The 13,808-nt window shown below is 41.5% G+C and overlaps 1 protein-coding gene across 1 annotated transcript; it reads right to left on the bottom strand.

The window, feature by feature from the left end:
- Window positions 1-1,256: 1,256 nt before the first annotated feature.
- On the bottom strand, window positions 1,257-12,315 carry zgc:92907 (uncharacterized protein LOC436733 homolog). Its single transcript, XM_062043429.1, has 4 exons — window positions 12,093-12,315; window positions 11,846-12,008; window positions 1,711-1,849; window positions 1,257-1,646 (listed from the first exon to the last, which is right to left on the bottom strand). Exons 1-4 carry the CDS (start codon window positions 12,171-12,173, stop codon window positions 1,535-1,537), a joined length of 495 nt encoding a protein of 164 aa, XP_061899413.1. The 5' UTR covers window positions 12,174-12,315; the 3' UTR covers window positions 1,257-1,534.
- Between the last annotated feature and the right edge of the window lie 1,493 nt (window positions 12,316-13,808).

Below are 13,808 nucleotides of genomic sequence, written 5' to 3'. Positions count from 1 at the left end.
AAATGTTTGTCTATTGTGAGCGAACTGTGGTGCTGAATTTCCCCCAGGGATCAATAAAGTACTTTCTATTCTATTCTATTATTCTCTGCATTTGACCCATCACCCTTGATCACCCTCTGGGAGGTGCCGCACCCGGGAATCATTTTGGTGATTTAACCCCCAATTCCAACCCTTGATGCTGAGTGTCAAGCAGGGAGGTAATGGCTCCCATTTTTATAGTCTTTGGTATGACTCGGCCGGGGTTTGATTATACACTTTACAAGAAATACAATGGGGGCAAACTCCGTGCGCGCCAGCTTTCTGAGACTCTTATTTTGTTAGCGCAGGCAAAGTGAAGCAGCGCTTTTATTGTGAAGACAAGAACTGTGCGGTTGGTCTTTAGAGTTTTGACGGCAGGTTCAAAGCCCGGGCGCAGGTGCAGTGAGGATGCCTTGCAATCATTATCGTTCATGTCAAAATAAGCCAGGCAGCAGTTCAGGCTTGTTCCGTCAAATCCAGTAGTTTCACACCCGCAACATATCTTCTGAACTGCTGCCTGGCTTGAACGAGGCTGGAGACCCCCGTTCTAGGTTGTGCCAAGATTAAAGTGGGCCACTTTTATCTACTACTCAGTGGCCTAGTGGTTAGAGTGTCTGCCCTGAGATGGGTCGAGTCATACCAAAGACTATAAAAATGGGAGCCATTACCTCCCTGTTTGGCACTCAGCATCAAGGGTTGGAATTGGGGGTTAAACCACCAAAATGATTCCCGGGCGCGGCCACCACTGCTGCCCACTGCTCCCCTCTCCTCCCAGGGGGTGAACAAAGGGATAGGTCAAATACAGAGGACAAATTTCACCACACCTAGTGTGTGTGTGACAATCATTGGTACTTTAACTTTAACTTTTGGTAGGCAGAACTGGCGCTGCGGGAGGAACCGAACGCCGGGTTGAGGCGCCTAATGCCGACGCTCATCAGACCCCAGAAAAGGTGTTGGTTGCTATAGACAGCAGGACAGTGGCCATGGAAGTCGGAACCCGCTAAGGAGTGCGTAACAACCCACCTGCCGAATCAACTAGCCCTAAAAATGGATGGCGCTGGAGCGTCGGGCCCATACCCGGCCGCGACGAGTAGGATGGCCGCCACGGTGCGCGCTGAAGCCTCGGGCGCGAGCCCAGGTGGAGCCGTCGCGGGTGCAGATCTTGGTGGTAGTAGCAAATATTAAAACGAGAACTTTGAAGGCCTAAGTGGAGAAGGGTTCCATGTGAACAGCAGATGAACATGGGTCAGTCGGTCCTAAGGCGGCGCGAGAGTCTGTTCAAATAAAAAGTGTTTCTCGCCTTCTTGTCGGTCATTTTTTCTTAATGATCTGGCAGCAGCCAGCGTCATCTCACAAGACCCTCGGGTGCCGTGAATGTCAATCAAGTGACCAAAGTCACGTCTTGGTGGAGATTGATGATCGCTCATTTTTAGGTCTATTTTTTTAATGGATGGACTGACACACCCTCCGCCATGGACTGGAAGCTCGCGATCGACGTTATCATCAACATGAAGCTTTACTGGAGACCTAGAGCTCTTTTCATAAAGTCCGCAAACTTCTTTGGCTGACCGGGCACAAAAGGCTGAAGGACGGACAGATCCATGGTCCGGAGTGTTTCCGTCAGAGTGCTGAGAGGCAAACAAACATTCTTTTGTCTCTGGTTCTACCGTAGTGTGCAGCCCACAGACTTACCTGCAGGTGCAGTAGAGCAAGTGGGAGTCCAGGTGCAGCTGTCTGGCCAGTTCCAGCTGGTGGTTGTCCATCAGCTTGTCATTGACCACCACCAGCAAGGCTTTGCCAGCACCCAGGGCCTCCAAGCAGCTTCCCGCCCCTGAGAGAGACCAGGTTGCAGATTACCAACGGGGTAACTTCTGGTTTGCACTTACCACCAACCCAGTGTTTGGAACTCCTTTTAAAAACACGGAAGGCCACAGAGTTGATAACTGGTGCTTAGGGCTGGGCGATATATGGAATATACTCGATATAGGGGCGGCATGGCGTAGTGGGTAGAGCGGCCGTGCCAGAAACCTGAGGGTTGCAGGTTCGCTCCCCGCCTCTTGACATCCAAAATCGCTGCCGTTGTGTCCTTGGGCAGGACACTTCACCCTTGCCCCCGGTGCCGCTCACATTGGTGAATGAATGTTGAATGAATGATAGGTGGTGGTCGGAGGGGCCGTAGGTGCAAATGGTAAGCCTCGCTTCCGTCAGTCTACCTCAGGGCAGCTGTGGCTACAAATGTAGCTTATCACCACCAGGTGTGAATCAGGGTTTCCAACACATTCATTTATTTGTGGCGGCCCGCCACGAAAGAATTACATCCGCCACAAATAAAAAAAATAAAAAAATAAAAAATTTAAAGAAAAAATTTTTTTTTTTTTTTTTTTGTCCTCTCCAGCTTCTCAGGCAAATCATATAGTTGATGTAGATGCCCATATCGGCTGTTCAGATTTACTTTACAAAAGAGAAGTGTAGGATACTTCTCTTGTTGCCTTATTTGTATTTGACTTTATTAAATGTATTTATATTAGAAACACAACATGTGTATATAACAAAGGGTGCAAAGTCTGCAGGCAGTAGGAAACACATGGTTAAGTGTAGGGAGTAAAACTGATGGCAGTCTAAAGTTCAAGATTTTTGGAGCTCTTTTTTCAGTGGATCAGATGTTTGATGAAGCTCTGTGTCTATCTACCACCACTACTGTTTTCTGTTTATTTGTTACTGACTGTGGCAGGACACCTCTGCTTCTGTTTCACTTTATGTTGCTGGTAAATAATATGGTTGTAGTAGTAGGCTAAAGTTAAATTATTTAGTATGCACTAATTAAAGGGGCAGAGCTTTGAGACATTTTAGCTTTTATAAGATATATTTTTTGTATGAACCACAATTAATAAATATATTTCAGTGAATAACTTATTGTTCAAATCTGTATATAAATATGTACATAAAGTGTTGTAATTATATTGTAAAATGGATGGATGGATGGATAGATGGACGTTTAAAACAAAACTGTTACTATTAATTAGTAAGTATACATGTTTTGAGCCTTTTTAGAGAAAATCATATCATGTAGTAAATTATGCAAATTACTCGATGATGTCATGGTGACCACGCCCATAGCCACGCCCCTACCGCCACAGGTATCTTGGTAGTTTATGGGAAACACTGAATGAATGATGGGTTCTCACTTCTCTGTGAGCGCTTTGAGTATCTAATAATAGAAAAGCGCGATATAAAATCTAATCCATTATTATTATTATTATTATGTAAATATAAACGAAATACAATGATTTGCAAATCATTTTCAACCCATATTCAGTTGAATATGCCCACTTTATTAATATCTCAATATTTTTAGGCCATGTCACGATACACCATATATATCTCCATATTTTTGCCTTAGCCTTGAATGAACACTTGATGCATATAATCACAGCAGTATGATGATTCTATGTGTCTACATTAAAACATTCTTCTTCATACTGCATTAATATATGCTACTTTTAAACTTTCATGCAGAGAGGGAAATCACAACTAAGTCAATTTAGCAAAAGTGTATTTATTAAACAGTTATTAAGCAGTGGCACAAACATTCATGTCATTTCCAAAACAGAAAGTGCAAGATTGTCAGAGACATTTTAAAACAAGCTATGAGTGCACTTTTGTGCATGTCACTAAGATGACATATTAAAACAACACTAAATTAAAGTGCACTTTTTGTACAGAACGCCACTACAATAGTTTAAAACAAAAAAAGTGCACTTTTGTGCATGATGTCACACAAGATATTTCAATAAGTGTCAAATAAAAATGAGCTGCGTAATAGGAAATCAAATAGTGTATGTCCTTCGCTATGTGGTAGGTTCCTGCGGACGTTATCTCCTTCTGTTGTTGACTATTTTTTCATACGGTGTTGATGCGGAAATGGTTGCTTCTGCATTTTGTGGGTGTGGCACCGGCCGAGATGTTGACATGCGGAGTTTCAAGCACTCTTCATTCTCTAGCGGGTGACTTTTCAAATGATGCTACACATTAGCAGTAATGCTACTTTTTGTAGCAACGCTTTTGCCGCATACTTGACATATTACTGATGTCTGTTCGACATCTTCCCGCTTGAAGCCAAACCACCGCCAGACGATGGACCCCCTGCTGTTTTTCTTGTGAATTAATTCTTCTTCCTTCATTTGTTACCAGATTCGCACCTTCTTTCTCTAGTATTACCACTCGCACCGCACCGCTAGCACCACAGCTAACGTTACCCATGCCACTACCTCTCTGCTCGGCGAGGGCGTATGATGTTGCACGCGCGACAGTATGTGACGTATGTAAGAAGGTGCGCTTGTTTTATATCTCTGTGAGAAGGAGAGACAAGAAAGAGTGAGAAGAGCCTGTAGTGTAATGCCGCAGCTAAAAGCAACTGCGTGACAACGTATACTCCAATATCACTATATAGTCATTTTCTATATCGCACAGAGACAAACCCGCGATATATCGAATATATTCCATATATTGCCCAGCCCTACCTTAAAGGTAGAAAAGCACTATACAAGTACGACCCATTTATCATTATTTATGACTCCTTTAATGCGCCTTATAATCCGGTGCGCGTTTTGTATGAAAATAGACCTGACTAGACCCGCTCACAGGCAGTGCGCCTTATAATCCGGTGCGCCCTATGGTCCGGAAAATACGGTAGGTGATTGATCATTTGGATGCCCTTAACACAATTCTGTCGAGCAGACTGATTTCCAGGCTGCTGGAGTTAGGCCTGTCTCAACAGATCTGTTACTGGATCAAGGACTTTCTAACGGACCGCCCTCAGAGAGTGAACGTCGGACACCCTCTTTCCTCAACCCTCAGCACCGGTGCCCCACAGGGCTGTGTTTTGAGCCCCTCGCTTTTCAGTCTTTACACCTATGACTGTATTCCCATCCATCCGAGCAATTCCATCATCAACTGTGCGGATGATACTACAGTGGTGGGGCTCATCACAGAAGGGGACGAGACTGCCTATAGAGAAGAGGTGAAGGCACTGTCAGACCACTATGCCAAAAACAACCTCATTCTCGACCCCACAAAGACCAAGGAGCTGATTGTTGATTTCAGGAAAAAAAAAAAATCACTGAGCTCATCCAGCCCATCTACATCATGGGAGAGGAGGTGGGAAGGGTCTCAGAGTGCAAGTTCCTGGGCGTGAACATCTCAAGCAACATGACCTGGAAAAGCAACACCACTGCACTCCAGAAAAAAAGGTCAGCAAAGACTGTATTTTCTGAGAAGGCTGAGGAAAATAGATTTTGCTGATAACCTGCTCCTGTCCTTCTATCGCTGCTCTGTTGAGTCAATACTGACCTACGGTATCTCCGTGTGGTTTTCTAGCTGCACGCTGGCAGAGAGAAAGAAATTACAGGGGGTCATAAACGCGGCCCAGAGGATCACTGCATGTCCTCTTACATCTCTAGAGGACCTGTATAAGAGACACTGCAGCAGGAGAGCAAACAGCATCCTCAGGGACTCATCCCACCCAGGTCACCACTGGCTTTAACTCTTGCCCTCAGGGAGGCGCTATAAGACCATCAAAGCAAGGACAAATAGATTGAAAAACAGTTTCTATCCTACAGCTGTTATTGCCCTAAACCAGGGGTGGGCAATTAAATTTTACCGGGGGCCGCATGAGCAACCCGAGCACTGCTGGAGGGCCACACTGACAATATTTCAATTAAATTTTCCTCAAATTATTTTTGATATACCGTAAGATAGATAATAATAATAATAATATTTTCATTTAACCTAACTTATCTTTATACAAAAGCAGATGGCTTTTGATGGTTTTGTTTTTAACACTTTCTTACACAACACTTCCTGATGTATATTACAATACAAAAATGTCAATTTCTGTCACTTTATCCTGCATCCTCTTTGTTGTAGAACCTTTATTTAACCAGATAAGAAAACGTTGTGAACGTAGCACGCCTGTAAGGTGATTGGCGAAGAAGGAGTAAGCGTTGCTGTTGCGGAAATGAGGAGTGAGGAATGGTTTTCCTTTTGGAAAGAACGAGATAAGTTGAGCTGTGTTAGTATAGCATGCTCAATAAAAGTTTAAAAAGTGCATCAGACTTGGTGTGCACTTCTTCTGGATGCTACAATTGGTGTCAGAAGTGGGATGAAATGCCTCCCAGTTCGCCTTGCCATCAAACCTGGGAGTCTTCATTGAGGGCGGAATTCCCCCCGTGGCAAGCAGCATGGCTGCACCTGTAAACTCTCTCTCTCTCTCTCTCTCTCTCTCTCTCTCTTTGCGGCGAGCTCCTCACGTGGCACGTACCTCCCGATGACGTAGCACACAAACAGTGCAGTATGCGCAAAGTTTTACTTCTGCCACCAATTGTAGCGTCCAGAAGAAGTGCACATCAAGTCTGACGCTCTTTTTAAACTTTTATTGAGCAAGCTATACTAACACAGCTCAACATATCTCGTTCCTTCCACACGCATGTCTCCTCACTCCTCATTTACGCAACTCAAGAAGACAACATCTTACTTCAGCAGGTCGTTACACTATATTCTTTAAACACAGCAACGTGTGTACCACAAATAAGCACACGGCTTTACCTTTACTTGGCAGTCCATGTCTTGTTGAAAACACGCCATTCGTCATCAACTTTTCTCTTTTTAGCGTCTCGGGGATAACCGGGCATCACTTGTCGCTGTGCGCCTTCCCTCACAGGACATACGCACATATAACACTTTTCAAAATAAAAGCAGCACAGTTGTATTGCACGCACGACAAAGATGTTTTTTTAAATTTATTTTGTAATTTGAGATTGCCGCTGCGCGCACGAGCATACGTCCACACGGAAGTAATACAAATAACGCTTTTCAAAACAAAAGCAGCACCGTTGTATTGCACACTCGAAATAGATGCTTTTTAAAATTTATTTTGTAATTTATAATTGGCCTCAGGCGGGCCGGACAGGGACGTACAAAGGGCCGGATGCGGCCCGCGGGCCGCACAATGCCCAGGTCTGCCCTAAACTCTGCACAGACCTGAACACTCACCACTTTATTAACTTGCTTACCCCTGATAGAGATCTGGGGCCGTATTTATCAAGCTTCTTAGAATTACTCCTAAGAAGTCTGCTAAGAGTTGACTTATGAGTAATGAAATTCTTCGCTGAAAGCTGCACTTAAAAGTTAGTTATCGAGCGGCTTACTCACACTTTCAGCGTAGGACTGAATCTTAAGTGTCACACTCAGAGCTGAATTACGACATTACTATGTGCCGTAAACTGAATTTTAGGTGACGTCATTTCTGTGTCCATAGAAATGACCAATCACGGAAGGGAATCCCTTGTCTAAGAATAAAGAAATATCTTAAAAATATTTAAGTGGACAAAGGGAGTGTATATTTTGACAATAAACTACAAAATAATACAAAACAAACAAACAATATTGGCAATGAATCAAAAATAAATGTTTCCTTTTCTTTCCAATTCATTAATTAGGCAACTAATTTGAAACTGGTGTTGGTGGCTCTATATATATAATATATATATATACAAAAATAATACCCGCTCTGTCTAAACGATACTGTTTGATCAGCTGCTCGTCATCAAACAAAGCCAGGACATCCTTCCGCTCCCTGAACGTTCGCGCATGTCTCTCTCGCCTCAGTGCCATCCCCCGCTGGCAACTCCTAACCACTTAGGATTGATTGAGACTTTTATTAGTAGGTTGCACAGTGAAGTACATATTCCGTACAATTGACCACTAAATGGTAACACCCCAATAAGTTTTTCAACTTGTTTAAGTCGGGGTCCACTTAAAGGCCTACTGAAATGAAATGTTTTTTATTTAAACGGGAATAGCAGATCCATTCTATGTGTCATACTTGATCATTTCGCGATATTGCCATATTTTTGCTGAAAGGATTTAGTAGAGAAAATCGACGATAAAGTTCGCAACTTTTGCTCGCTGATAAAAATAGCCTTGCCTGTACCGGAAGTAGCGTGACGTCACAAGCGGTAGTGCTGCTCACAATTCCCCGTTGTTTACAATGGAGCGAGAGAGATTCGGACCGAGAAAGTGACGATTACCCCATTAATTTGAGCGAGGATGAAAGATTCGTAGATGAGGAACGTTACAGTGAAGGACTTGAGAGGCAGTGATGGACGTATCTTTTTTCGCTCTGACCGTAACTTAGGTACAAGCTGGCTCATTGGATTCCACACTCTCTCCTTTTTCTATTGTAGATCTCAGATACTATATCCTCTTGAAAATGAGAGTCGAGAACGCGAAATGGACATTCACAGTGACTGAACATGTAAATACACGATTAATAATTCAGCTTTGCGAAGCTAAAAAAATAGAAGCTAACCTAGCTACGTAGCCAACGTGATAGCATCAGTCTCAAATGCAGATAGAAACTAAATTTAAAAAAAACCTGACTGGATGGATAGACAGAAGATCAATAATACTATTAAACCATGAACATGTAAATACACGATTAATAATATTCCGCTTGGCGAAGCTAAAAAAACAGAAGCTAACCTAGCTGCGTAGCCAACGTGATAGCGTCAGTCTCAAATGCAGATAGAAACTAAATTTAAAAAAACCCTGACTGGATGGATAGACAGAAGATCAATAATACTATTAAACTATGAACATGTAAATACACAATTAATAATATTCCGCTTGGCGAAGCTAAAAAAAACAGAAGCTAACCTGGCTGCGTAGCCACGTGATAGCGTCAGTCTCAAATGCAGATAGAAACTAAATTTAAAAAAACCCTGACTGGATGGATAGACAGAAGATCAATAATACTATTAAACCATGAACATGTAAATACACGATTAATAATATTCCGCTTGGCGAAGCTAAAAAAACAGAAGCTAACCTAGCTGCGTAGCCAACGTGGTAGCGTCAGTCTCAAATGCAGATAGAAACTAAATTTTAAAAAAAACCTGACTGGATGGATAGACAGAAGATCAATAATACTATTAAACCATGAACATGTAAATACACGATTATAATATTCCGCTTGGTGAGGCTAAAAAAACAGAAGCTAACTTAGATGCGGCGGCGGGCATTGTACGCTTTTGACGACACCCCGGCCGCCATCAGTCGGCAAGAAACATATATTTCCCCAAAGTTACGTACGTCACATGCACATAGACACGCACGTACGGGCAAGCGATCAAAAAAAGCTAGACTCACCGTAGTGCGTCTGTTATCCTGCTCAAAACACAACACAACCTCCTGGTGTTGGTGTTGCTGTAGTCCGCCGCTCCACCGATCGCACCTACAACTTTCTTATTTGCAGTCTCCATTGTCCATTAAACAAATTGCTCAATCGCTTTATTAACAAGCGGTAACTGGTTGTAGTTCAAAAAGTAACGCACACACATACACGAGCTGCTGTTAGCCAAAACTCACGCTCACACACACTCAAGTTCTCCGCCAACTCACTCGCGCATGCGCGTTCCCCAAACCCTTAAAGACACAGTACACTAATGCAAATATCACAGATATTACAGTATTGTACTTAGCCGCTAAGACACCGATCGATCCCACCTACAACGTTCTTCTTTGCAGTCTCCATTGTTCATTAAACAAATTGCAAAAGATTCACCAACACAGATGTCCAGAATACTGTGGAATTTTGTCGAAGAAAACAAGAGGCTTTTCTATGGGGTCCGATGGGGTCCAACCACTTCCGTTACTTTTGTGACGTCACACGCATAAATCATATCCAAAGGAGTTTTTCAACCGGAAGTGTGGCGGGAATTTTAAAATTGCACTTTATAAGTTAACCCGGCCGTATTGGCATGTGTTGCAATGTTAAGATTTCATCATTGATATATAAACTATCAGACTGCGTGGTTGGTAGTAGTGGGTTTCAGTAGGCCTTTAAATTGATTCATGATACAGATATATACTATCATCATAATACAGTCATCACACAGGATAATCACATTGAATTATTTACAATCAGGGGTGCGGAGGGGGGGGTAGGATATGGACAGCAAGTAGTGGGGAGAGAGAGAGAGAGAGAGATCAGAAGGCATAAGAAAAAGTATCTGCATTTGATTATTTACATTTGATTATTAGCAATCCGGGGAGGGTGTTAGTTTAGGGTTGTAGCTGCCTGCAGGACACCTCTGAAGGTCTCTTAAAGGCCTACTGAAATGAATTGTTTTTATTTAAACGGGGATAGCAGATCTATTCTATGTGTCATACTTGATCATTTCGCGATATTGCCATATTTTTGCTGAAAGGATTTAGTATAGAACGACGATAAAGATCGCAACTTTTGGTATCTGATAAAAAAAGGCTTGCCCCTACCGGAAGTAGCGTGACGTAGTCAATTGAACATATACGCAAAGTTCCCTATTGTTTACAATGATGGCCGCATGAAGTGAGAGAGATTCGGACCGAGAAAGCGACGATTTCCCCATTAATTTGAGCGAGGATGAAAGATTTGTGGATGAGTAAAGTGCAAGTGAAGGACTAGTGGGGAGTTGAAGCTATTCAGATAGGGAAGATGCTGTGAGAGCCGGGGGTGACCTGATATTCAGCTGGGAATGACTACAACAGTAAATAAACACAAGACATATATATACTCTATTAGCCACAACACAACCAGGCTTATATTTAATATGCCACAAATTAATCCTGCATAAAAACACCTACGTGTTTGTTATGCTAGCTCCTAGCTCCTCTGCTAGCTCCTAGCTCCATAGAACACGCCAATACAATTCAAACACCTGATCAACACACACAATCACTCAGCCCAAAAGACCGTTCACCTAACCCAAGGTTCATAAAGCTTATATATTTTAAAAAAGTTACGTACATACGCAAAAAAAAAGTTGCGCACATACGGTCAAGCGATCAAATGTTTAGAAGCCAAAGCTGCATACTCACGGTAGCACGTCTGCGTCTTTGTCATCCAAATCAAAGTAATCCTGGTAAGAGTCTGTGTTGTCCCAGTTCTCTACAGGCGTCTGTGTATCGAAGTCAAAAGTCCTATTGGTTAGAGTCTCTGTTATCCGAGTTCTTCCATCTTGACTGCATCTTTCGGGAATGTAAACAAAGAAGCGCCGGCTGTGTACTGTTGTTGCTGACTACGTTCAAAAAATACGTCCATTTCGCACCGACAACTTTCTTCTTTGCTTGCTCAGCTTCCTTCTCCATAATGCAATGAACATGATTGCAACAGATTCACGAACACAGATGTCCAGAATACTGTGGAATTATGAAATGAAAACAGAGCTTTTTCGTATTGGCTTCAATGTGGAAGGCATACCCGTGTTCGCCGGGCTACGTCACGCGCATACGTCATCCTCAGAGGCGTTTCGAACCGGAAGTTTAGCGGCAAATTTAAAATGTCACTTTATAAGTTAACCCGGCCGTATTGGCATGTGTTATAATGTTAAGATTTCATCATTGATATATAAACTATCAGACTGCGTGGTCGGTAGTAGTGGGTTTCAGTAGGCCTTTAAGTGTAAAATGGCACTCTAAGTCGACGCTTGATAAATACGGCCCCTGCTGTGCAATATGTTTTTAACATTTTATTATGTTACATTTTTTAAATTATTGTTTGTACTATTTTATGTAGGTTTTTTTTAAAAAAGCACTGAGCTGGATTGCTGTTCAATTTCGTTGTTTCCATACAATGACAATAAAAGTATTCTGATTCTGACGCCTGGTGGGATACATTGTGGATGTCTATGGCTGTTTGCCAATTTTGATGAAAAGGACAGCAAATGACTCTTAGAAGCGTATATGTTGCAGGGTGGAAGCATGTCAATAGAAAGAGATGCCAACTTGCCTGCGTGGCTGATGACCAGGTCAGCCTGCTCCATGTCCTCTGCTATGGAGTCTTTAAAGGGAAACACCTCCAGGTAGATGTGTGGACAGGTGTGGGCGTCTGGGAGAAAGGATCCTCGTCCAACCTGAAGGACTAACCGCTCATATCCGCGGTCTTTTAGAGCCTGTGTCACAATAATGCTCACTTTATATATTGCTTGGTACATTCATTAGACGTACAACATAATGGCGAACCTCTTTCCACTCACCTTAACAGCATGGACGGACGTTATTTTCTCGATAAGCTCGTCAAAGCTGGTAGTTCCCACGGTAACAAACACAGACTTCATCGCCGCTCATGAGAATAAATGCTCAAATTAAACTTATAAAAGTGGCTTAAGTCACCAAAAACACGCGGTCCACAGCCGCCGTCTGACAAGTCACTTCCGGGTTGAGTGCGTCACGTCACTATCTCCACGGGCTTTTGGCGCCTCTTGTGGCCTGGAGGAGAACTGCAACGTTTTGGGGAAAAAAAAAGTCTGCCAACGTTTCTACAGATTGCTACAAGGGTCGACGACACAAAATGTTGAAGGAGCCATACTGGAGCCACAAATAATGAAGACAACACATGATGCAAGTGTCTATATTAGCCTACTATTAACATGACTTTAAAAGTCTTATATAAGTGTTATAATGAAGGCAACACATGATGTGTCTATATTAGCCTACTATTAACATGACTTTAAAAGTCTTATATACGTGTTATAATGAAGGCAACACATTATGTGTCCATATTAGCCTACTATCAAAATGACTTTAAAAGTCTTATATAAGTGTTATAATGAAGGCAACACATGATGTGTCTATATTAGCCTACTATCAAAATGACTTTAAAAGTCTTATATAAGTGTTATAATGAAGGCAACACATGATGTGTCTATATTAGCCTACTATTAACATGACTTTAAAAGTCTTATATAAGTGTTATAATGAAGGCAACACATTATGTGTCCATATTAGCCTACTATCAAAATGACTTTAAAAGTCTTATATGTGTTATAATGAAGGCAACACATGACGTAAGTGTCTATATTAGCCTACTATCAACATGACTTTAAAAGTCTTATATAAGTGTTATAATGAAGGCAACACATTATGTGTCCATATTAGCCTACTATCAAAATGACTTTAAAAGTCTTATATAAGTGTTATAATGAAGGCAACACATGATGTAAGTGTCTATATTAGCCTACTATCAAAATGACTTTAAAAGTCTTATATGTGTTATAATGAAGGCAACACATGACGTAAGTGTCTATATTAGCCTATCAACATGACTTTAAGTCTTATATAAGTGTTATAATGAAGGCAACACATGATGTGTCTATATTAGCCTACTATTAACATGACTTTAAAAGTCTTATATGAGTGTTATAATGACAGCAACACATGATGTAAGTGTCTATATTAGCCTACTATCAAAATTACTTTAAAAGTCTTATATGTGTTATAATGAAGGCAACACATTATGTGTCCATATTAGCCTACTATCAAAATGACTTTAAAAGTCTTATATAAGTGTTATAATGAAGGCAACACATGACGTGTCTACATTAGCCTAATATCAAAATGACTTTAAAAGTCTTATATTAAGTGTTATAATGAAGGCAACACTTGATGTAAGTGTCTAAATTAGCCTACTATCAACATGACTTTAAAAGTCTTATATAAGTGTTATGGCGACAACACATTATGTAAGTGTCTATATTAGACTACTATAAAAATGACTTTAAAAGTCTTATACAAGTGTTATAATGAAGGCAACACATTATGTGTCTATATTGGCCTACTATCAAAAATGACCTTAAAAGTCTTATATAAGTGTTATAATGAAGGCAACACATGATGTGTCTATATAAGCCTACTATCAAAATGACTTTAAAAGTCTTATATAAGTGTTATAATGAAGACAACACATGATGTCC

This window comes from Entelurus aequoreus, linkage group LG04 (genome assembly GCF_033978785.1).
Source record: "Entelurus aequoreus isolate RoL-2023_Sb linkage group LG04, RoL_Eaeq_v1.1, whole genome shotgun sequence".
Lineage (NCBI taxonomy): Eukaryota > Metazoa > Chordata > Actinopteri > Syngnathiformes > Syngnathidae > Entelurus > Entelurus aequoreus.
The sequence above is the reverse complement of the archived record's forward strand: the minus strand, read 5'-3'. Positions and strand labels throughout refer to the sequence as shown.